The sequence below is a fragment of the Herpailurus yagouaroundi genome, unplaced genomic scaffold, assembly GCF_014898765.1.
Source record: "Herpailurus yagouaroundi ecotype Mexico unplaced genomic scaffold, PumYag 197, whole genome shotgun sequence".
Lineage (NCBI taxonomy): Eukaryota > Metazoa > Chordata > Mammalia > Carnivora > Felidae > Herpailurus > Herpailurus yagouaroundi.
The window spans coordinates 8,871,984-8,894,272 of NW_024412428.1; the positions used below are offsets into that span (position 1 = coordinate 8,871,984).

Here is a 22,289-nt window from a genome sequence, read left to right on the forward strand (position 1 = left end):
GGGTTCTGCCCTTCTTTAAATCAAGCAATTCCAAGCACTGTTAAGTGTTCCAATCCCTGGACGTGGCCAAATTTACGAGCTGGAAATCTGGGCAGGAAGAATAGACTCTAAGAATATCTGTTGGGTTCTTCTAAAAGAAACTGACGAACTTTAAAAATCAAAATCAACTAAAATCAATCAAAGCTGATTCTAGGAGTACTGTTAAGATATAAGGTGAAAGATAGTTCCTGCCCCCTGCCCCACCCCCTCTCACCAAGAATGGCAAGCAACAAGAGAAAAACGCTTTCTTATGCAAGAATTCTTTACTAGGGAAGCAAAGAATTAGATGATTCGATTAAAAATCATCCAGGAAGCTTTAAAAAAATTTTTTTTCGGGGCGCCTGGGTGGCGCAGTCGGTTGAGCGTCCGACTTCAGCCAGGTCACGATCTCGCGGTCCGTGAGTTCGAGCCCCGCGTCAGGCTCTGGGCTGATGGCTCGGAGCCTGGAGCCTGTTTCCCATTCTGTGTCTCCCTCTCTCTCTGCCCCTCGCCCGTTCATGCTCTGTCTCTCTCTGTCCCAAGAAATAAATAAACGTTGAAAAAAAAAAATAAAAAAAAAATTTTTTTTTTCAATGTTTGCTTATTTTTGAGAGACAGGGAGTGAGCGGGAAAGGGGCGTAGAGAGAGAGAGAGGGAGACACAGAATCAGAAGCAGGCTGCAGGCTCTGAGCTGTCAGCACAGAGTCCGACACGGGGCTGGAACTCGCAAACCCTGAGCTCATGACCTGAGCTGAAGCGGGACGCTTAACAAACTGAGCCACCCAGGCACCCCATCCAGGAAGCTTTTTAAAAATTCAGACACCTAGATCACTCCGAAGCCCACAAAATCAGGATCTCAAGATCCCGGATGCGTAGGCATGTGTATTTTTAAAAGCTCCCCCAAGTGGTTCTGAAAATCACCCTAATTGATTATCTAGAACCTTGATGGATATGTATTTTATACCTAGGGGGAATTCAAAATTATAGCCGGAGAGGAAAAAATGGGGAAAGCAAGCTGAAGAAGTGGAATACACAAAGCGTCACAATGTCAAGTGTATAATAATAAAATGTAGTCAGATTGCTTTCCTAACTCCCACCACCTAGGGAAAGGGGACTCTGACTGGCACGGTGAATGGGGAGATTGTTTTGACTCCATATGGAGCAGGCTGAGTGGGATGTCAAAACAGGAGGTTTTAGAAAACCCCAGAGAACCAGGCACTTGATTCACAGCGATAAAATGTTTTAGGAGGTGAAAGGAAGAGAAAGAACAGAAATGGGCCTTTTCAAAATCTCGTCGGATCCATCTTGCCCCCCGTCTCCAGAGGCCAAGGCAGTTTTCAATGAACTCCTTTTCAAAGAGTCCTTTCCTCCTCCTCTCTTTCGCTGCCCGGGGCAAGAGGCGGAAGCTGGGTGTGCTCTTTCCACCCTGTGTGCCATTTCACCCCAACCTTGCTGAAGACATCCCCGGCGATTGTGACCTGTGTTGTCGAAGGCGCTCACGAGGGCGGACAGCTCCCAACTGTTTTAGAGATGTTAGAACTGTTGCCCAAGATGTGTCCAGTCCTGCACCCCTAGGGGGCCTGCCTGCAAGCTTCCCCCCCCGAGGGAAGCGGACGCGCTGTATGTCAGAGGCTCACTGGGGCCCAGAGGCCGTTGGTGAGCCTCTCACCAAAGAAGCCCTTTGGTCTCCCCAGAAGCCACTGCCCAGCTCGCCCCCCGTTTGCCGTCTCCGGCCCTGGGGTCTCCCCCCCCCAGTGGCCCCCCCCACCCCCCCGCCAAGGACCCGAAGGAAGCATGCGGAATACTACCTGCAGGTTTTATTTTAAATCAAATCAGCACCGGGCGCAGACTATTTATAAAACAGAGACACGATCTGCCTTGGCAGGAACTGGGACTTGACTAGAGCACTGAACAGCTCCCGGCGCTCTGTTGATGCTCTATAATACATTTAAATAGGTTGCCTCCCACACAAAGGTGGCTGGAAGGAAAACGGGACAGAAAACTGAGCCGGTTTTCATTCCGAGATGGACCACTCGGGTCCTGTTTCACTTCTCTGTCTCTCAGATGGGGTATGATTTCAGGAACAATCAAGGTGTTTCTCTTTTACAGTTAGCAAAGCAGCCATTCCTGTCTAACGCTTGCACAAGGGGATGTTGGGAAGAGAGTAAGCAGCGTAGCCAAGCGTCTCGCTGCGTGATCTCGGGCACATCACCTCAGTTCCTCTACGGGGGAAAATAATGGCACGAGGCAAGGTCTCTAAACGCCCACTCGGCCCGAGAGCGGTCTGGCTTCCCAGGTCGAAGACTTGTAAAGAGGAAAAAGTGAAAACAAAAGACAGACAGGAAGCCAGCTGGGCAGTCCCGTCGCCCGGCACGACAAGGAGCTGTGAGGCGCGTGGGTGGATGGTCACCCGCAGTAGATTGTTGCCCCCCGTCGTCCAACCCCCTCCCTGGAAGAGGCTCATCCATCTCTACCCTTGCCGTGCGACACCTTGCAGAGAGAATAATATTTCCCTGTTTCACGGACAACAGGTTCGTCCACGTGGCCTGGTTTGGCCACTGAACACAGCAGAAATGATATATGCGCCGTCTGATTTTTAAGAGTTTTTGAGTGCTTCTGAGCCCTCTTGCTCTGTTCCCTAGGTCATGAGGATGGCGGGTGGGGATGGGGGGGGGGGGGCTACTGAAGGCATCACGGATCTCCAAATGAGACGACGTAGGATCGCAGCCAAAGAGCTGCCGGCGACATATCTATGGGAATAAGAAACACACCTTTGCTATTACGAGCCACCAAAGTGTTGGGGTGGCTTCGTTATCTCAGTCTTACCCACAGAAAGCTGACCCGTCCAGCACCCACCACTGGGTCACGTGTGATAAATACCCGAAGAACGACCAGGGCTGCTCGGCTACCCTGTACTCTTAGAATGGGCGCTTCTGGGGGCGCCTGGGTGGCGCAGTCGGTTAAGCGTCCGACTTCAGCCAGGTCACGATCTCGCGGTCCGTGAGTTCGAGCCCCGCGTCGGGCTCTGGGCTGATGGCTCGGAGCCTGGAGCCTGTTTCCGATTCTGTGTCTCCCTCTCTCTCTGCGCCTCGCCCGTTCATGCTCTGTCTCTCTCTGTCCCAAAAATAAATAAACGTTGGAAAAAAAAATTAAAAAAAAAAAAAAAAAGAATGGACGCTTCTGGCTGCAGCAGCTTTATAATTTAGATACCACCATGGACGCCAGAAATACACAACTATTCGAATATGTAACACCGGCTGCCTCCCGCAGGAATTTGGGGGTGGGCGTCACGTTGCCATCATGGCCGTGCCCTCAATTCACCATGTATCTAAATTCCCTTAGGCCCGCAGGAAACCTTGACCCTCTCCCTGGAGCCAAGTCACGTAACCCCTGAAATCTCGTGGCAGTCCTCCATTCAGAGAGGTCTGTGCTTATTTTTCTTGTGGCTGTTCACCTAACGAAAACACGGGATTTAGAAATTCCTCAAAGAACAAATAGATCCTCTAGGCCAGGATGAGAAACACTGCGTTCAGTGCTCTGAAAGAAAGGTCCCTTCCAGCTCTGAAATAGGTCAATCTTAAAGCATTATCTAACCTGGACAGGATTTTCCTCCCCATCTCACAGGTGGATATCCTATCTATTAGGGGCACACATCAACCGGATGCAGCAAATTAGGGCAGAAAGACGGATGAATTTTCCAAATGAACTGACAAGATAATTTAGGGAAAATGAATATGGTTATCAGGCAAACCTGTCCCGACTTAGCAGACTTTGCTCAGAAAGTAATGTGTGTTCCTTTAAGAGGGGGGAAAAAAGTCAGAGAACTAATTAGATTTACAATCTGCGAACATCGTCAAAATAAAGAGTTCAAATCTATTTTTTTCATTCCTGTACAGCCCGAGGGCAATAGCCAGAAGAAATTACTATTAAGGGTGAGTAATGCAAAAGAGATTGTGTGCGAATTTCAATCTGAAACGTGCGAATTTAATATACAGCTGCGAATTAAGAAGCGCCTTTTGATTTACGAAGTAGGCTTGGTTCGTGCTTGGAACAAAGTTCTGTCCCGTAGACGATTCCAAGATGGACTAACGGACCGCACGCGCACCTGGAAAAACAAGGGGGGATTTCGTAGCACTGGGAAGACACTGGGGCCGCAGAGCTGTCTCGTCACCCGCGGCACGTAAACATCAAACCACCGAGGGGAACACTGTTGCTTGTGCCTCTGTGGCCCGCCGTGGCCCGGGCCAGCCGCCATCCCGCTAGAGAAGGCAGGCAACGCAGTTTGTCAACAACCAGGAATCACAAGAAGGTGATTTGGAGCCACGCAAAAGTCAAGGAGATTTGTGTTTATTCAGGCCATGTCCATAGACGAGACACCCGGTTCTTCTGCTCTCGATTTTCTGCTGAGCAGCCGATTTCAAATCCAAGCTTCGCCATTACCCTGCAGCGAACGTGTTTCTTCGAGTCAGTGTTCCTCAGGACGGTTTTGCTTAAGGGGTCACAGTGAGGAAAGGAGACCTTCTTCTACGATTACAGATTCTCATTGCCCACCGGGGATGTTCTCACAGTATACAAAGTACAGGAGGCAATGATCATATCGCTCCCTACCCTCACAGAGTGTTAAAGAACTTGCTCTAATAAAAGGGAACCGTCACTCTGATACAAGTCAAGAGGAAGGCGATGATCGTTACCTCTACCTGGATTAGTATTCCTTCCCTTGCCACCTGCCGAACTCCTCTTCATGCTTCAAAACATGGCTGACATCACCTCCTCTGTGAAGCCTTCTTTGTCCTTTTCCTCCTCCACACCACTGTCATCGGTGCCACATACTGTCATCGGTGCATAGAATTCTGTGATGGTTTGTTTCAGGGCTTTCTCTAGCAGCTCAAGTTCCTTCAGGCAGGGATTCTACCCAGAATCTGCTGGACATTCGAAACTTGGAATGATTTAATGAAGGTCTAAATAGACTTACGTAAATAATCTTAGTTAAGATTCAAATTAAAATGCATGAAAAAATAAATCTTGCTTAGATCTTCTAGGCCCCCTTCCTGCAGGATCCCTCAGGCATTACGTAGAAAACGTCTGAACAGGGAAACCCTTGGAAAGCTCCGCTTTATGGAACCGGAGACCTTCTGACATCACGTAACACCTTTCCTTCCTTGTGAAAAGCCGGTGGGCCAACGAACTACCACTCCAGTCTGTGATTCTTAAGCAAGGCACACAGGCCCTGTGCGACCCTCTAGAAGGCACGTCTCTAACTACAGTAAGAGAAACATCGCGTCGCTCGTAAATTCCCTCTTTGTTGAGAAATTATGCTTACTTTTCTGTTTCTGCTGTAAATAGCGAGAAATGTGATCGTGTGCTAAATGAGGCAAGAGGGTTCTAATTGGGTTCTACCGCTAAACTCCAGTTTTTGGATCAGGGAAGGTATTAGAAGAAGTGAGAACAGAACCCTCTCTTCCTCCTCCCTCTACCACCTTTGCTTAAAAAAAAAAAAATAGCCAAATGGTTTTCACAAATACCTGGCAAAACACTTCTATGGACACATGCCTACAACCACTAGGTAAGCCATGCCAATGCTGGAGGCCAGAACCTTTTGGGCAATTAAAAGAATCTCACCTTTGGTAAAAAGCTGAAACCAGTGTGGGCAACTGCCTGGATAGAGCTCACCCTGTATTGGACAGGGAATTAAGGGGTAGTGCGACACTTTGGTCGATTTCTGGTATCTTTAGATTTCTGCTCCGCTGCAGAAAAGTACCGGTGGAAGAGAAGAGAGTGGCCCCTAATTTTGACAGATCCCCAACGGCCGTTCACCCCGAGTCAAAAATGGCTCAATGCGAATCAATGTGACCCTATTCACCGTGACTGGCAGGGGTTAGGAACATTATTCGTCATTGCATCTACTTAGTTCAGAGGGACTGACAAACAGCCAGCCTGGGCATCCAGGGCTGCTTTGCGCGTGGAGGAAAGAGAAAAAACGGACACAAAATAAGAATCGCTAACCAGCGGTGTGCTCCAGGGGGCGTGCGAAGGAAGCCCCTGACTTGTAATTACGGTTGCTGGCTTCTGTGGCATACACAGGCCCGCGGAGGCCAACTCCAAGCTATGCGTGGTTAAAAGGCTTGCCCCTTCCCTTAAAATTCAGCGATCGGCTCCGGGAGAGCCTGCCAGGGGCCAGCGCAGCACCGCGGCTCACGTTTCCTGAGGGCTCACTGCGGTGCCAGAAACTGATGAGCCCTTTAGACCCAGGATGTCATTTCGTCCTCCCGACAGTCCTCTACGTCCTCACAATACCACCACGCCTCTCGCGACCCGGCAGACGGGCCCCTTGTGTAAACAGCTGGTAGATCTCCAGCCAGAGAGCAGGAGTGAGGCTTTGACCAGAGCGCACACAGTGCAAGTTCAGACGGGACATCTGTGGCGCGCGGCAGTCTTGGCCTGGTCACAGCAGTACACGCGGATTCCTTCCCTTTGAAAACGCCAGATCCTCCCTCTTCGGTTCTCCCTTCTAGCCGGGACTCTCATAGCTTAGCACTTTTCTGTTAGGAACTAGGAATCTCTGCTCTACTCTCGCTTCTCCCTTCAACAGTTCCATTGACATTCGATGGAAGGGTCCTCGTCCTCCTCCCTCAGCGAGGAGAGGCCGCAAGCCGCTGCCTCGGGCGGCTGGCGGCTCTGGAAACGTCCCACGCGGATAAAAGGAGAGCCGCAACAACCTGGTGCCTCTGCGGGGCAAGTTTTGCACAGAAGCTGGAGGAACGGTTGTGCAGGTTGTGCACTGACAAGTGAAAAGGAAGAAATGGGCAGTGACATTCACATGGTATCTAGAAGACAGGCATTCTTTGAAGACTGGGGGAGGAAAACTCACAACAGGAATGACACTTGTCCCAAGGTGTTCAAGCGCTATCACGTCCAGACAGAGCAGAATGGGGGACACTATGGGAGGGGCTGACAAAACCAGGATTCCTGGGCACACACGGAGCAGGGAGGCAGGCAGAAGGAAGACCCAGGTCTCGACCTCGAGTAGGGGCTTCCACTGTTCCGTGATTTTGTTGCCAAAAACACTGAGTCTCTTACTAAAAACTCTAATATGTGCAACTTAAACTTGAATTTTCTTATTTGTTTAAACATCTTCCAAATGAAGCGAGCGGTTCACAGGTTTGGCCAAAGGTAAATGAAAACTTCTGCGTAGTGAGCATGAATTTTAATCATTTTTAATAAAGCTCCTGACTCAGAGTTGCAGTCAATGATTTACTTCTTCCACTTGGATCTATCCACTTTTGTGAAGTAACCTTTTCACGACAACAGTCATTAAAACTAAGCAGTGAAATACATTATAAATCACTGTACCCAGTGAGGCGAAAGTTAAAGTTAAAAAAAAGAATGAGGTGTATTTAATCTCATGGCTCTCAGTACAAACACTCTTCATAATTTCTAGAGGGCATTTTTGTACCAACAAAATTATTTGGCAATGTTTTCATATGTTCGGTCTGTAAATTTTCTAATGTCGTGAACATTGTTATAAATTGCACACAAAAACTACTGTAAATTACAAATGTTCTGCAAGCTATCAATACAGTCAGGGTGGAAAACTCACAAATCACTTCTTGATGGAGAGGCATCGCCACAGAAATTTGCAGAACACTGTCCCTGGTCACCAGTGACAATGGCCATCACAATCCTGTCCTACGAGTCGTATGAAATGAGATGGAATCATGACTGACTTCTAGGCCAAAGGCTTTTGGGAGACAGAAACACAAGCACTGACCAACTTGATTTCTATACATATTGCTTTATGTGTAAGCATATTTCCTTTCTAAGTAATTATCACATAGAAAAATATAAGGTAAAAGGTAAAAATATCCCCTCATGCAAGAGGTTTCTCATTTTGGTTTGAATTTTTAAAAAGTAGGTGTTAATGCTTAAAAGGAATTCACCTATCATAATGCTTTTTCATAAAATATTAAGAGTTCACTTACAGCACAAGCTGGCAAGACATAGAAGAAATTGGTATGCCCTGAAAAGTACAGAAAAGATGTTTTCATCCCACATTAAAAACTTCAGGGAGAAAATGATAGTTTCCACCAAAAACAGGAACTAAAGAGGTGATTTCTTGCAATTAGCAAATATGTGTTTCATGCAATTCTCTGATGAGAACCCAAGAAAATGGTACCTTTCTTCTAATGTGAATATTTCTGAATAGGGCTTCTAGCTGCCTCGAACAACCTCCATTCCTCTGGTGCTGGGTTTCAGCAAATCATTTCCAGAGTCACTCTGCTGTATGACATTCTGTCCAATTAGCTGTCAGCCTTCTACCTTCACTGCAAGGACCTTACTTTTCCGAAGAAGATTTCATACAATCACCCCACCCCGTTGAATTAAAACCACACAAAAAGCTGTGCTCACAGCCCGAATGCTGGGCCACACAAACCCGGTGAACGAACTCTCAGGTGGAGAACATTTCTGAAGAGACATGAGAACAATTACAGTCATTTCACGATCAGTTATTAATTTAATCCAGAATACAGCAAAGTCTTGCTTGAATTTGTAAGTATAGGTAAAAACAAACAAAAAAGGTAATCTATGAGAATGTAAGCGTTTTATGAATGTATGCGTGTATATTTGAATATGTACACATAGTCATCAGTTACATGACGGACCGCCCAAAACAGTTCATTTTGTTTGCCATGTCTGATCGACCCACATTTGTCACCTGTGCTATGAATTCGGGAAGGCAGTATAGAACGTCAGTGCACTGTGTTTTCAAGAAAGCACACTGTTATTTATTACAAACTCTTTGCAGAGGCCTGCTTTGAAGAGAAACAAATTAAGCCAGTTCTTTCAGTAAAGGCAGAACAACTTATTACACTAAATTCAGAACTAGCTTAGATTTTGAAATACGGGCTCTGCATTGTAAACCGAAATTTCATCCACATTTATCTTTGGAGGAAAAAAGTTTTGATTGGGGAAAAGGCTTTTAAAGGCTGACGGAATTCATGACAAGGGTTCCTAAGGCTGCTTGGAAACCAAATTGTTCTTAAAAAATAACTTTGATGAGTTAAGTGTAAATGAATCAGAAACATATGGATTAAATTTCCCTTAAAATACACAAGGGCTTGAAAATTAGAGGAAGTATGCCTGGTAAAGTACATTTGAGAAATGTTACAAAACATGTTTCAAAATGTTTGAAAAATAACTTGAGGTATTTTACAAATTGCAAACGAGGCTTAATTCATTCATCTCTAATTACATAATAATTACTAACACTATAGTTCAAGATTTATGTTCTGTAATACAGTAGTCATACCATGATTAGTAATTTGTCTAAAGAAGCTACTCAAGATGTGCTAATTGGAAACATCCTGAACGTTCAGAAGTAAACTCAGCTCTGGGGTAGTGCTTCAAATACAGACCCCCGACCCCAGGGCCAGCTCTCCCGGTAACCGACGGTGACCATACACACAGCTAATGACTCTGGAGCTGTCATCCAGTGGGCAGAGCACTGTCAGGGATCTTATTAACCGATGGAGTTGGTGGTCTAAATATAATTTGTGGAACCTCTTAGAATGACTGGCCCGTATAATAAAGCCGGTCCTGAAAATCAAGAAGGTGTATATTTATATACACCTACAGCAAATAACAGGGACATTCTCCAATTCACTTTAATCCCACAACACAAGAGCCTAAAAGTCTCCTGGCAAAAAAGCATCATAGGAAACAGAAGGTAACAGTGATTAATAACCTCAGAAAAATGAGTGAGTGTAACATTTATTTCAAGAATTGAGTACTTTTAGGGGTGCCTGGGTGGCTCAGTCGGTTGAGCATGTGACTTCGGCTCAGGTCATGATCTCACGGTTTGTGGGTTTGAATTCCACATCGGGCTCTGTGCTGACAGCTCAGAGCCTGGAGCCTGCCTTGGATTCTGTGTCTCCCTCTCTCTCTGCCCCTCCCCTGCTCATTCTCTCTCTCTCTTTCTCTCTCTCTCAAAGAATAAATAGACATTACAAATTTTTTAAAAAGAAAAGAATTGAGTACTTTTGCATTTACACTGTTAAAAGTAATCTTGAACTATGGCAAAGAAATAGGTTGTGGAGCTAAACTGACCTAGGTCCATTCCTTCCTCCGCTTCTTAGGGGCCAAATGACTAGAGCAAGTCACTTTATAAATCTCAGTTTCCTCTTCTGCAAAAAGAGAGTAACAGTAAATCTTAAAGCTAATGCACAGATTTAATAAAACAATAAAGGTAAGGTAAAGTGTCTAGCACATAGCAAACGGTATAAACGTTAGTGCCAATCTATGGTGTCGGTTTATCTCCCATTTCTTATTTTTAACCATCATTAACTTGGGTGAATAGTCTCCACTGCTATGCTTCAGAGGCTTAAAGGTCCTCAGGAAACATCTTGCCTGCTTGCTTTACAGCTTATCTGTAGCATTCTCTCAGATCAAAAATAGATACAAGTGCTACTTCCCCGTTCAAAATGTGACCTTGAATACACATCAGAACATTTCTCTGCGTTCCGGTCTTTCACCTGTTACACGAGGGGACTGGACCAAGTCATTTGCTCCCAATTTCAGGTCTCGGCACCCTGGGTTGCTGCTGAGTGCCTCTCAGAAGTTGCGTGAAAGGTCCACAGAAGATCTCAGGAAACTCACAATTAGAGAAGAGTTGGCCATGAGACTTTTCTGATCATGAAGAGGATAGGAAGTAGCCAGTGAACACCGTCCTGGTGTGACGGGGGCAGTGGTGGCGAGCAAGGAGCCGGACGCGTCCCAGGTGAATCCCCGTGTCTGTCTGGGCCAGCTGTATCTGCCTGAGGTCACGTCCAGCCAGGGAAGGAAGAGAGCACGCAGGTAGTTGCCTCCAGAATCCGAGCCTGAGTTGACAGCCCACGTTGCCTTTCCGGCTATCCATTTGCAAGGCGGCAGCTGACGCTGGCCGGGCGATACTTACGCCTCCCCCCACGGTTCCCAACTCAGTCCTGCCTCCACTGGGCAAACACCCCAACATTCAAGTACGCTCCGCCACGTGAGCCAATCCGCACGACACATCACGAGGCAGCATCGGAAACACGTACTGGAGAAAGTAGCAAGGACCAAAGGGAGTGGGAAGGCCCTAGCCACAAATGTTCCCTATTCTTTTGTCCCATTTACCTAATTCTTTTCTGGACAGCCTGTAATAGAGCAAATCCTCAGCAATGGTCACAGCAAGAAGACGGGTGGGGTTGTGGGATTAAAGGGACGCTGGGCGCCTTCCTCCAGCTAGAACTATTATTCTACAACTACGTGACAGCATAATCAGGCATGAACATCTACTTCGCCCTTGGGTCTGCCAGGAACACCTCTGGGCACCAAAGATAAAGCTAAGAAGGCCACACACAGCCTAGGGAAATGACACACAGCACCAGAGCTCAGAGACGGCAGCTCCCTACTAGTCCTCATCCCCAGCTGGCTGTCCTCCTGAAGTTACCCGTAATTCTAACAAGCCTAACGACTCTTTCACTGGGTTCACTACAGACTGGGGGCAGGACCTGGAAGAGGAATAGAGGTTGTCAGTCTGATAACAGAAGAGTAAAAATGCTGTTAAGAGCAAACACCAAAACTCAAAGGCCAGTGAGCGACAGACAGAAACACGCTGCTGCTTCGCCCCCCCCCCACCAGCTGCTGGGGGTAGCATGTCTTCAGGATGACCTCGAATCATAAAGCAAAGGTGAAGTTCAAGTTCTCTGTTACAAACTCGGAGAACAAGTGTGATACATTTTGGCAAGGTTTCGATAAAAGCCAACTGAAAATAGATAAGCATATGAGGAGATGCGTGCCCTGTCACTACAGAACTGGGAATGACGACGGCAATGTTATACTGGGACACACTTTTCAGAGAGGCAGAATCACAACACTGACAACAGCAGATGCCGGAGAGGATGTGGGACGACCGGAACGCTCACGTGCTGCGGCTGGGGACGCAAACTGGGACAGCTCGCGTGGAATATGGTTTGGCAGCTTCTTATGAAATTAAACATACTCTTTAGCACATATTCCAGCCACTGCATTCCTAGGTATTTACTCAAATGAGTTGAAAACTTACGTCCACGCAAACACCTGTACATGAATGCTTTTAGTAGTTTATAGCGATTTCTTAAGCTTGGAAGCAACCAAGATGTCCTTCAAACAAACTGGAATATCCATGTAACATCCGTGTTAGCCCATGTTAGTTAAAAAGAAATGAACTATCACGCCACAAAAAGACACGGAGGAACCTTAAGTGCATATTGTTAAGTAACAGTATGATTCTGACTATATAACATTCTGGAAATGGCGAAGTGCAGAGACAGTTAAAAAAAAATCAGTGCTTGCCAGAGGAGTGGGGCGGAGGAAAGATGAACAGTCAGAGCCAGGAGGATTTTTAGGGCACTGAAACTATCCTGTATGCTCCGGTGATGGTGGCTATATGACATTATACTGTTATCAAAACCCACGCAACTGTACCACACAGAGCGAACTTTAATGTACGCTGTGTACTTTAGTAATTATGTAATAATAACGTATCAATATTGATTCAAGTATAACAAATGTATTATGCTAGAGCAAGATATTCATAAAAGGGGCTTGAAGCATTGCGGGGCGGGGGAGGGAGCAAAGCAGGGAGGAAGAACTCTCCCCGCTGTTGAATTTCTCGGTAAACCTAAATTGCTCAAAAAAATAAAGTCCGTGAATGAAAAAATGGAGGGGGATTCATAAAATAAGATACAGTCATCTGGAAGAGTCACCGTATGAAATATCCATTTTACAGTGGCGTCCTATAAATAAGGCCAGTATATTTATTAAACCAGTTAGAATTAATTGAAAAGTCTCTCTCATCTTCATCAACCCTGAAATCAGTAATATAATGCGTGGCAAACGGAAGAGGTCAGGTTTACCATATGTGATCTTTTAAGAACTGATACTTGGAAAAGTCATTTCTTACTAGTGAAAGGTTTCTTACTCTCATTAACGGCAGTAAGTGCAGCAGTGACCGCAGATCAAATATGAACCACAAAGAAAACACCAACAAGCAACACTCTAGAGATTTATTACCCAATCGTAACCTATGCACAGAGACAACTAAGCTCATGAGACCCGCAAAGTAGCAGCACAGAATGTAAGGAAAAGCACGTTTAATAAATACAATTTAGAAACATCTTTTTCTTTAAATTAGGGTCAAAATGCTGAGACAAACACTGAGACAAAATTCGTAACCATACATAAACCGTCTTAACGTGTAACGATTCCCTGGGAACTGTCCCCACACAACGGTACCTGAAGTCGATGCCCTGTTGCCGTATCAACACGTGAACAGACGTGTGTCCACTTCTGTGTGTTTTCAGAAAACACATGTGGGTTCTTAGAAAGTGGACACAGGAACGGTTAGGTTCCAAGATTTTTCATGTCATCACATTACTTTGCGTTTATGAAGCCACGAGAAAAGAGGGGGACGTGTGTTGTGTTTGAAACTGCTTGTTGAAATGAAACGCATCCCAATAATGAAGCCATACCAAAAAGGGAATTAAGATAATCCAGACATGTCACAGAGGCTTAATTTGGAATAGACGGTTTTGCAAAAGCAAGTATGTTAAATAAAAACTTCAAGATTTAAAAAAAGGCAGCGGGAAAAGGGCAGGAGGAGAGAAAAGGAAGTACTTGAAGAAACAAGTCTGCATAGATGATGAACAGAATTTAAATACGGCTTCAGTTCATTTCCTCCTAAAACTAAGCCTGGGTAACTGAGGTAGACTCTGGAAGTAACAAGTGCAAAGATTCAGGTTTTCCAAAGGGCAATATTTAGCCATTTCAGAGGTTGTCAAACAAAAGTGCGTTTTATAGTCTTGAACACAAAATCAAATGGGAGCCCGTTTATTGGAAGAAAACCTCTACGCTAATTCCCTATTTGTTGTGCCAAATTCCCAAAGGTATAACAACCTACACACTGCTGGGGACAAAGCAGTATCTAGTTGATTTATAGACATAAATGAAATAAGGTTGATCAAGAAATAAGAATGGGAAAATAAAACGAATAAGTGACATTACCTTAATAGTTTTCCTTTTTTTTTTTATTAATAAATCACTTGGAAATTTAGAAATACCATAGAGCTAAAGAGTTGTCCAGAGCCAAAAAAAACCTAATAAATATTTCAAGAATTATTGTTAATCTGTGAATGTTTAAAAATGTATCTATTATCTTAGGGATTTTATTTTTAACGTACTCCCACAGTTTCCACATTAAGAAACAAAATTAAAAGCAAATGTCCTTAAGGGCGCCTGGGTGGCTCGGTCGGTTAAAAGCATCCTACTTCAGCTCAGGTCATGATCTCACAGTTTGTGGGTTCGATCCTCTGTCTCCTTCCCTCTCTGCCCCTCCCCTGCTCACATGCTCTCTCTTAAAAATAAATAAACATGGGGCGCCTGGGTGGCGCAGTCAGTTAAGCGATCGACTTCAGCCAGGTCACGATCTCGTGGTCCGTGAGTTCGAGCCCCGCGTCAGGCTCTGGGCTGATGGCTCAGAGCCTGGAGCCTGTTTCCGATTCTGTGTCTCCCTCTCTCTCTGCCCCTCGCCCGTTCATGCTCTGTCTCTCTCTGTCCCAAAAATAAATAAACGTTGAAAAAAAAATAAAAAAAATTTAAAAAATAAATAAACGTTTAAAAAAAAAGCAAATGTCCTTAAAAATTAAATAAATAAGTATGAAAAGCCCAATTTGAAGGTATAAATAGATACATATAGTAATTATAATGGAGTTTCTAGCTTTCTCTGCAAAAATTAGTGGAGAAGAGAATAAAACATTTGGGGCTCACGTACTTTTGTTCCCTAACAAGCCCTCCAACTGTAATTCCTATTCTTTTCTGTTATGACAGATTTTTAGACTCACATAAATACTATGTGCATCACAGATTAAGTGGTATGTAAAAAATATACAATCGAAACAGTTAAGGAGCAAAAGTTACCAAAAAATGCTAAAAGAATAATTACTACCGTTTCACGCAAGTTAATGTGGCCCTTTCTCGGAAAAGACCAGAAAATATCCTTAACATTTTATGCCTACCACACAGGATACAAGCTAAGGTGATTTATCACTTATGATGAAGGAAAGAGTGGGGCCCTACTATTACACAAAAAAGACTCAATAATCAAGATTAACACTGAAAAAGCCAAAGCCCACACAATGTGAAAATACCTGCCTAAGCCCCTCACTCTAGCTGCAGTCAGAGTGGGGGAGAGTGACACATCATTATGCCAACGGGCTCCTGTTTTACAATTCCCGTCATAGATTCAAGAGTGTACATATAAGAAACCTCCAAGGCAAGGGTTAACAGCAACGCAAGCTGTGCAAAACCCACAGAATATCAATAACTTTGTGTTCAGAGGAGTCAGGTACATTAGCCAAGTGGCAGAGTGACAGTCACATTATAAATCTGGGCTGTTAACGCACATTTTATTCTTGACGTGGTTGTATGTTCATCGGAGATTCACCAGATATTTGCTCCCCCCCTTTTTGAGTAATTAGTGGTTTCAGCCTATACTTTGACAGTCAAATATCACATCATAAAAACTGTAATCTCAGGGGCTCAACTGAAGCCCATAATTATGCAGCTAGACCACATGTTTCCTGTTCCAAGCTGTCTTGGTAGTTCAGAAGATAGAAGTCCAAGCCCAAAGCGTGTTTTTGATCATTCTAGAATTTCTACACTGCTACTGACTAGAAGATAAAAGTCTGTGATACCATCGTCTATTTTCCTGCTTCGATTTCTAGAAGGTTTCAGCCTACAGTTAAAAGCATTTATCTGGCACATTTCATCAACACAAATTTCCTTTAAAAAATAAAGTGATTGTGAGAGCAAAATGTTCACAATAACCACGGAACGTGCATACACGATTACATGGGTACGTGTTTACCGTAAACATGAACTTTAGGAAATGATTCATGAAAATAGCCAGATCTATAATAGTGACCTTGTTCAAACAAGTTTCTTATTTTGAAACATTTAAAGGAAAAAGAGAAACACCTGTAAATATTATCTTTCCAAAGCGCACACAGATTACTGCGCCTCTCCTTTTATGATGTGGGCTCATCTCATTAGTTGCAGCCAGAGGCCACACGGTGTAATTATACAAAGGGCCCAGAGTCAGTACTGCACAACTTGGCCCAACTCTGTAAGCCACAGAGCTCCCCCTCCAAGGGTCTTGTACACAGTAAGCAACCAGTGCAAGGTGGCTGAACAAAGGGACTATCTGATCGGGTATGTGCAAGACAGAATTGCACAAAACTCAGTCCTAACATCACTTTGTTGCAGAGCCCAAAGCACTCATGTTTTCAGATGAAGTAAAGGAACCAAATCCTTCTAATTTGATAACGCGACACAGAAAAAAAGCAAAAGACAACAATTTTCTCATTCTGGGTAAGGCAACACCCTGCCTTGCAATAAAGACAGTGGACACAGGATGTACAGTAAAGGCCGGATAGAAGACCTGGGGAAGCTCCTTGGGATCCTTTAAGGGGTTTAAGAAATACAAAGCATTGGGGCGCCTGGGTGGCTCAGTCAGTTGAGCGTCCAACTTCGGCTCAGGCCATGATCTCACGATTCATGAGTTCAAGCCCCGCACTGGGCTCTCGGCTGGCAGCCCAGAGCCCGCTTCAGGTCCTCTGCCCCCCACCCCCCCACCACCCCCGGTCTCTCCGCCCCTCTCCCACTCACTCTCTCTCAAAGATAAACAATGAACATTAAAAAAAAGAAAGAAAAAAGAAATACAAAGCATTTGCCATCCACTGACAGAGCAAAATGAGAAATGAAGGAAATAAAAAAGCACAGCTGACTCTCAACAAAGCAGATAAGCTTCCAGGAAGCTTGAGTGTCCAAATACTACTTAACTGATAGTTTTTTAAAAATCACGATCACCATGCTATTATCCGTGAAGAATTTTAAAAAGAAGAAGAAATACATACCAACACGAATAACACAAAACCTAGAAAAAGGGTCTAACTAGTCAACCAAAATAGAAGTTTTAGCAATCAAAACACAAATGTTTTAACGACTGCCCCTAGGACTTCAGGGGGAAAAAATATGTTACTAGATGGCAACTGTTTGCAAGATTATCTTAGTGTGATCATTTATTTCTTTATTTTAAAAGGTCATGAATAAAAGAAAACTTATTTCAATTTTTTTAAATGAATTAAATAAAAAAGAGTTAAAATAAAATTACGACGCCTTATGATTTTAACTCTTATAATCTATACCTCAGGGAAGCAGGGGGTAATTTATAGCATTCTATAAAATACTGGAGTTTAGAATCAGACTTAAGTTATCTGAAAATTATGCAATTCTTAGTAGGGGGAAAAAATCCTCTTATAGCAAGATACTAAGAGGGTTTTTTTGTTACGTATCTAAAAAGTTCTATTATTTTTAGTTTTAAACCAGTGGCTGCTCTCCAAAATTGAGAATTCAAGATCTCATCAAATACAAATTTTAAAAAGCATCACCATTAAAGCATAGGATGCCCAACCAAAATGGGATAAATGTAATTTAAAACAACTAACACCAGGATATTTTACTTGTGATTAGACACATCTACTTTTTCTGGCCTCTTTTGACCGTGACATGTGCATGTCAGATTTCTATCCTAATCTTATCCTAATGTACACTTGTGGTGTACAAGTTCTCAACCTAGACAAGGAATAATTCTAACATTTTCAAATGAACATCATTCATTATGTACAATGTTATTGTGTTAAACAAGCTATCTGGATAAGTATAACGATTTCTGTTTTGTTTTGCATTAGCCACAAAAGAGTGGACTTGTTTCGAACACCCACGCATTTATTTAGTATATGAAAGTCAAGTTCAGCAAAAATCAAACATTGCTAGAGCTGAGGAAAGTAAAGGTCTTATCTATTTGAATGTATTGAAAGAAAAGCGAAAACAAACCCAGAAGTCTAGAATGAAGAAATGCATCTGATGCAATCACTACATTCTTCCCATCCTTCCAACGTGAAATGTTAAGTACCAGCAAAAAATACTGAAGCCCAGAGACACCGCCTGACAAAACGTCTCAAAGACCACGAGGCATGAGGATATGTAAAGCTGAAGAAATGATGAGATGGCTAACAGAAGAAATGGTGGGGGGAGGAAGGGTTAAAATTCAACCATATGATAGACGGCAACAGTAAGAGTTGAATTCTAAAGGTTTAACTAACGAGTTCATTATTTAATTCCAAACTCTCGTTTTTAACAACGAATGAGGAATTTGACACAAACGCAGTGTTGCTGTTAAAAGTCAACGTATCTAGGTCCCTCGTGTTCAGAGCAAAGAATAGAAGAAAACAAAGCAAAAAAACCCAACAGACGCACGTGAGAAAAAGAGGTCCCTCTAAACCTTTTGTAAACAAGTTTCTACAAGAGCACGCGGAGTGCTTCCTTCGGCCTCCCCGACACCTTGGTTTGGATGTGAGCTATTCACATGTGCACATGTGGATACCAGCGCAAAGCCAGGTGGTGGAGACTACCAGGCTCTCTATGTAAGCTCTTCTCATTTCTCAACTACGGTTATACTCTCGGTGGTTTGGGTTTTTGGTATTTTTTTTTTTTTTTTTCCTGTAAGGGAAAAATCTCTCCAATGAGAAGTTTTAAACCTGTTTTTAAAAAAAACTGCAGGGAATTTCTTCACATTTTATAAGTAAAAATACCAGAAATGAAAGAGCTGACAGAAATTCAAGCAGATCCAAATTCAACCATCCATTTTTCATACTTCTCCAAGTCTGCAGCAGAGACAGACTTAGCAATTTTCTTAAGAGCCAATTCAAAGTCTCCTTTGGTAACAGGCATCTGAAGTTCCTCTTTAGAAAGTGCACGGATCTCTTCTGGACCTAAGCCATTGATTCGCCGTCTCATTGCCATTAAAGAGGCATCCCTAAAAACATACAAAATCAGTGAATACATACTGATGTAAATGTTTTAAACACTTTCAACTGTAAGAAAGTTAACACCAAACATTCAAAAGATCATTTTCTATGTTTTTACGATGCTGCTCAGAATTTCCCATTTTAGAGCTATCTGAGGGTGCAAGAAAGGTTAAAACAGGATGTAAATGACTTAAACGTAAAATGTACTATTAATGAATCCAAAAAGTCTAGGTTAGGCTCAGCTAGTACCAAATTTCCTTTTCCTCACTTGCTCTTCAAAGACAGCCAAGAAAGTTAGGAAACAGAAGTGAATTGTGAACTACTGAATTGCATACTTGAAAATGAACACATGGCTAAGGTTAACATAATTCAAATCTTACACCAGTTTGTCTATAACCTAATTAGAGGAGGTAAAGCCAGGAAACTCCTTCTTTGGAACATGAATGTATCTACATATAGTGGATGTGGAATTCTCCACATGGAGCATTGCTGGGCTACTAAAGGGATAAAATCTAGCTCTTCCAGATCTTATTTTCAGCTCCACTCTGATCAACTGTAAATTATTATCAAGGTTTAGAAGAGGCAGATAACGCTCACAAAAAAGCTAATAGGAAGCCAACCCAACCAAAACTTCAAAATTTTATATATTTTATTATAGTGATACTAGAAACTACTGTGAGATTATGTGCCGCTAAACTTAGACGCACATGAAAAATACTAGTATACAGAGTGAGAAACAACAGATGTTATAGTTTTAAAGAAAGGCTACTGATGTCAATTTCAGTACAGTTAAGAAGGTGACAACTAAAAGCAAATCCTGTTGGGGCGCCTGGGTAGCTCAGTGGATTGAGTGTCTGGCTTCGGCTCCCGTCATGATCTCACGGTCCGTGGGTTCGTGCCCCACATCGGGCTTGCTTGCTGTCAGCCTGTCGGCACGGACCCCCTTTCTGATCCTCTGTCTCCCGCTCTGCTCCTCCCCCACTTGCACTCTCCCCTCCCCCCCCAAATAAATAAAAGAAAATCCTCTTCTTTGAGTGATGTAAATTGTCTATAAATTATTATGTCACTAAATTGAAAGGGAAATATGTAATATATACTTATATAACATAAGTATGTATTTCCCAGCTTAAAAGGATTGAGTGATGTGAATTATCTACAAATTATGATGTCACTAAATTATGATGTTACTAAATATATAAGTATATATTATATATTTCCCAGCTTAAATTGATCAACTTTGCTTGCTCTTCTGCATGTGGTAAAATAATACTAACCAAAACGCAATATTATTTTATGTTGACGCAGCTAGGCTCCAATTTAGGGCTAAACTGACCTTAGCTTGTCAAAATCATTATTACCAAGTAAAATTTCTTAAAAACCAAAGACAGAAAAGGGGACCATATTGTTATATATTTATTCATCTAACAATGACCAATGAAGCTATGTAAAAAAAAAAAAAAGAAAGAAAAAGAAGACGAATGAGAAACCATTTCAAGGAAATGGACTGCTGCTTTCACGTCAAAGGTTTTAATAACTATACTGACTTTAAGACCAGTCCTCATGTCAAATCTATACCTGATATCTAAAAGTCACAGACTATTAAAAAAAAAAATACCTGCAAACATTAGTTATATCAGCACCAGAATAGCCCTCAATCTTTTCTGCTATATCTTCCAGCTGAATGTCAGGATCCAGTTCAACCTCACGAAGATTGATCTTCAGAAGCTCAGTTCTTCCTTTTGCTGTTAAAAGATTTTTTTGTTGTTACTGTTAGATGTTTTACTTTACAAATCATTTTGATGAGAAATCGCATATCAACATTTAGGAAAAGAAAGAGACTAATGCAAAAAGGAGTCAATAACTTGAGTTCACCTAGGATCACCAACTCATTGCATGACTCAGAATTATTTAACTTCCTATGTGCCTTGGCTCAATAACTAAAAATTGAAACAAAACTCGGAGTTTTAAATACAGACTGTGAAATATAGGAAATATGATGACTTCAGAGAAAATATTCTTAAGATATAAACATATATATTCAAAAAGGTGTGAAGAAGATTGTGAAATACAGATTTGAAAACAAAGGGTCTGTGATCCCTCATGAAAAATAAAATCCTTATTAAAAATAAAATCATTAATACTCAACATTAATATGCAAGTACCAGACCTTCTTTTAGTAAAACAACATTTGGCCTAGTTTTATAAAACTGTAGACTACGTGGACTAACTCCTGTGAATCACTTTGCTCACCTTTTAGTGTGATATAGAAAAGATTTCCTATGATAGAGGAAATCGGCAATCGTCGCAAAAAACATATTAATGTATTTTTACTTGGAGAGCTAGCCCACAGACATCTAATGTTCCAGTACGATGAGAATGTGTACTGTGTAAGCTCTAATGAAGTACAGAATTATTTAAATAACCAATCATGCTTGCTTTTTTTACCATCAGTTTTAGTGGCAAATTCGCTATTTAATACAGCACGCTAAGAGAATGCAAACTTAGGTTGGATCTGGCTTTCTACTATTTCCTGATATATCAAATTAAATTTAATATTCTCCAACTTTTCTTTTGAAAAGTTTAGATTTATTTTAAATCTACAGTTTAAAAAAAAAATCAATGAACACCCATTTATCTTCCATCTAGACTCATCAATTGTCAACATTTTGCCATTATCACTCCCGTCTCCTCCTCCCCACTGCTTTCTGAATTGGGAGCTAGCTGTAGGCAATCACGCTTCATCTTAAATTCTTCAGCATGTACATCCTAAGAACAAAGGTATCCATTCAACTATCACACTTGCCAGGAAATTTAACATTGGTACATTAGAATCATCTAATAGACAATCCAGATTAAAATGTCCCCATTTTCCCCAGGACTTTATAACTTTCTTAAAAAACCATCACACATTGTATTTAGTTATCTCTTTAGTCTTCTCGCTCATCTCTTTAGTCTTCTTTAATCTAAAGCAGTTCCCCGATGTTTGTTTTGTATTTCATGACATTGACAATTCCTCCAAATGACCATACAGCATATAAAAATGCTTTTGCATTGCAGTAAAGACCACAACAATTTTGTTTGTGGATCTGAACAGTCAGATACTGAAATGTTTATGGCAATGGAAACAAACAAGAACAACTAAGACAGTCTGGAAAAACAGTAAGATGGGAGGAACTGCTCTATCAGAATTTAAGACTTATTACAAAGCATTAGGACTCAGGTAAATAGATCAATGATACAGAATAGGGAGCCTAGAAGTAGATCAAAGCATACACTATGGATACCTGATTTATGACACAGGTGGTTCCAGCAGTGGGAGAAAGGATCCCAGAACTGCTATTTACTGGG

The 22,289-nt window shown here is 42.5% G+C and overlaps 1 protein-coding gene and 1 long non-coding RNA gene across 7 annotated transcripts in view; one reads left to right on the forward strand and one right to left on the reverse strand.

Moving 5' to 3' along the window:
* Window positions 1–1,820: 1,820 nt before the first annotated feature.
* The window catches only part of KATNAL1 (katanin catalytic subunit A1 like 1), a 103,071-nt gene continuing 82,602 nt past the window's right edge, over window positions 1,821–22,289 (reverse strand). For 5 of the 6 annotated variants that reach the window (XM_040448126.1, XM_040448127.1, XM_040448129.1 and 2 more), the window contains 3 exons: window positions 20,557–20,683; window positions 18,788–18,949; window positions 1,821–2,768 (listed from right to left, as the gene is read on the reverse strand). In XM_040448126.1, coding sequence (XP_040304060.1) covers window positions 2,657–2,768; window positions 18,788–18,949; window positions 20,557–20,683 — 401 coding nt within the window. In that variant the 3' untranslated portion in view covers window positions 1,821–2,656. Of the gene's footprint in view, window positions 2,769–18,212; window positions 18,950–20,556; window positions 20,684–22,289 lie in introns of those variants that run through there. The other variant, XM_040448130.1, reaches the window with a different exon arrangement.
* Window positions 15,762–22,289, forward strand: part of LOC121012800 (uncharacterized) — a 20,537-nt gene continuing 14,009 nt past the window's right edge. Inside the window, exons 1-2 of the long non-coding RNA XR_005782312.1 lie at window positions 15,762–15,869; window positions 17,293–17,295. This is a non-coding gene — a long non-coding RNA (uncharacterized LOC121012800). The remainder of the gene's footprint in view (window positions 15,870–17,292; window positions 17,296–22,289) is intronic.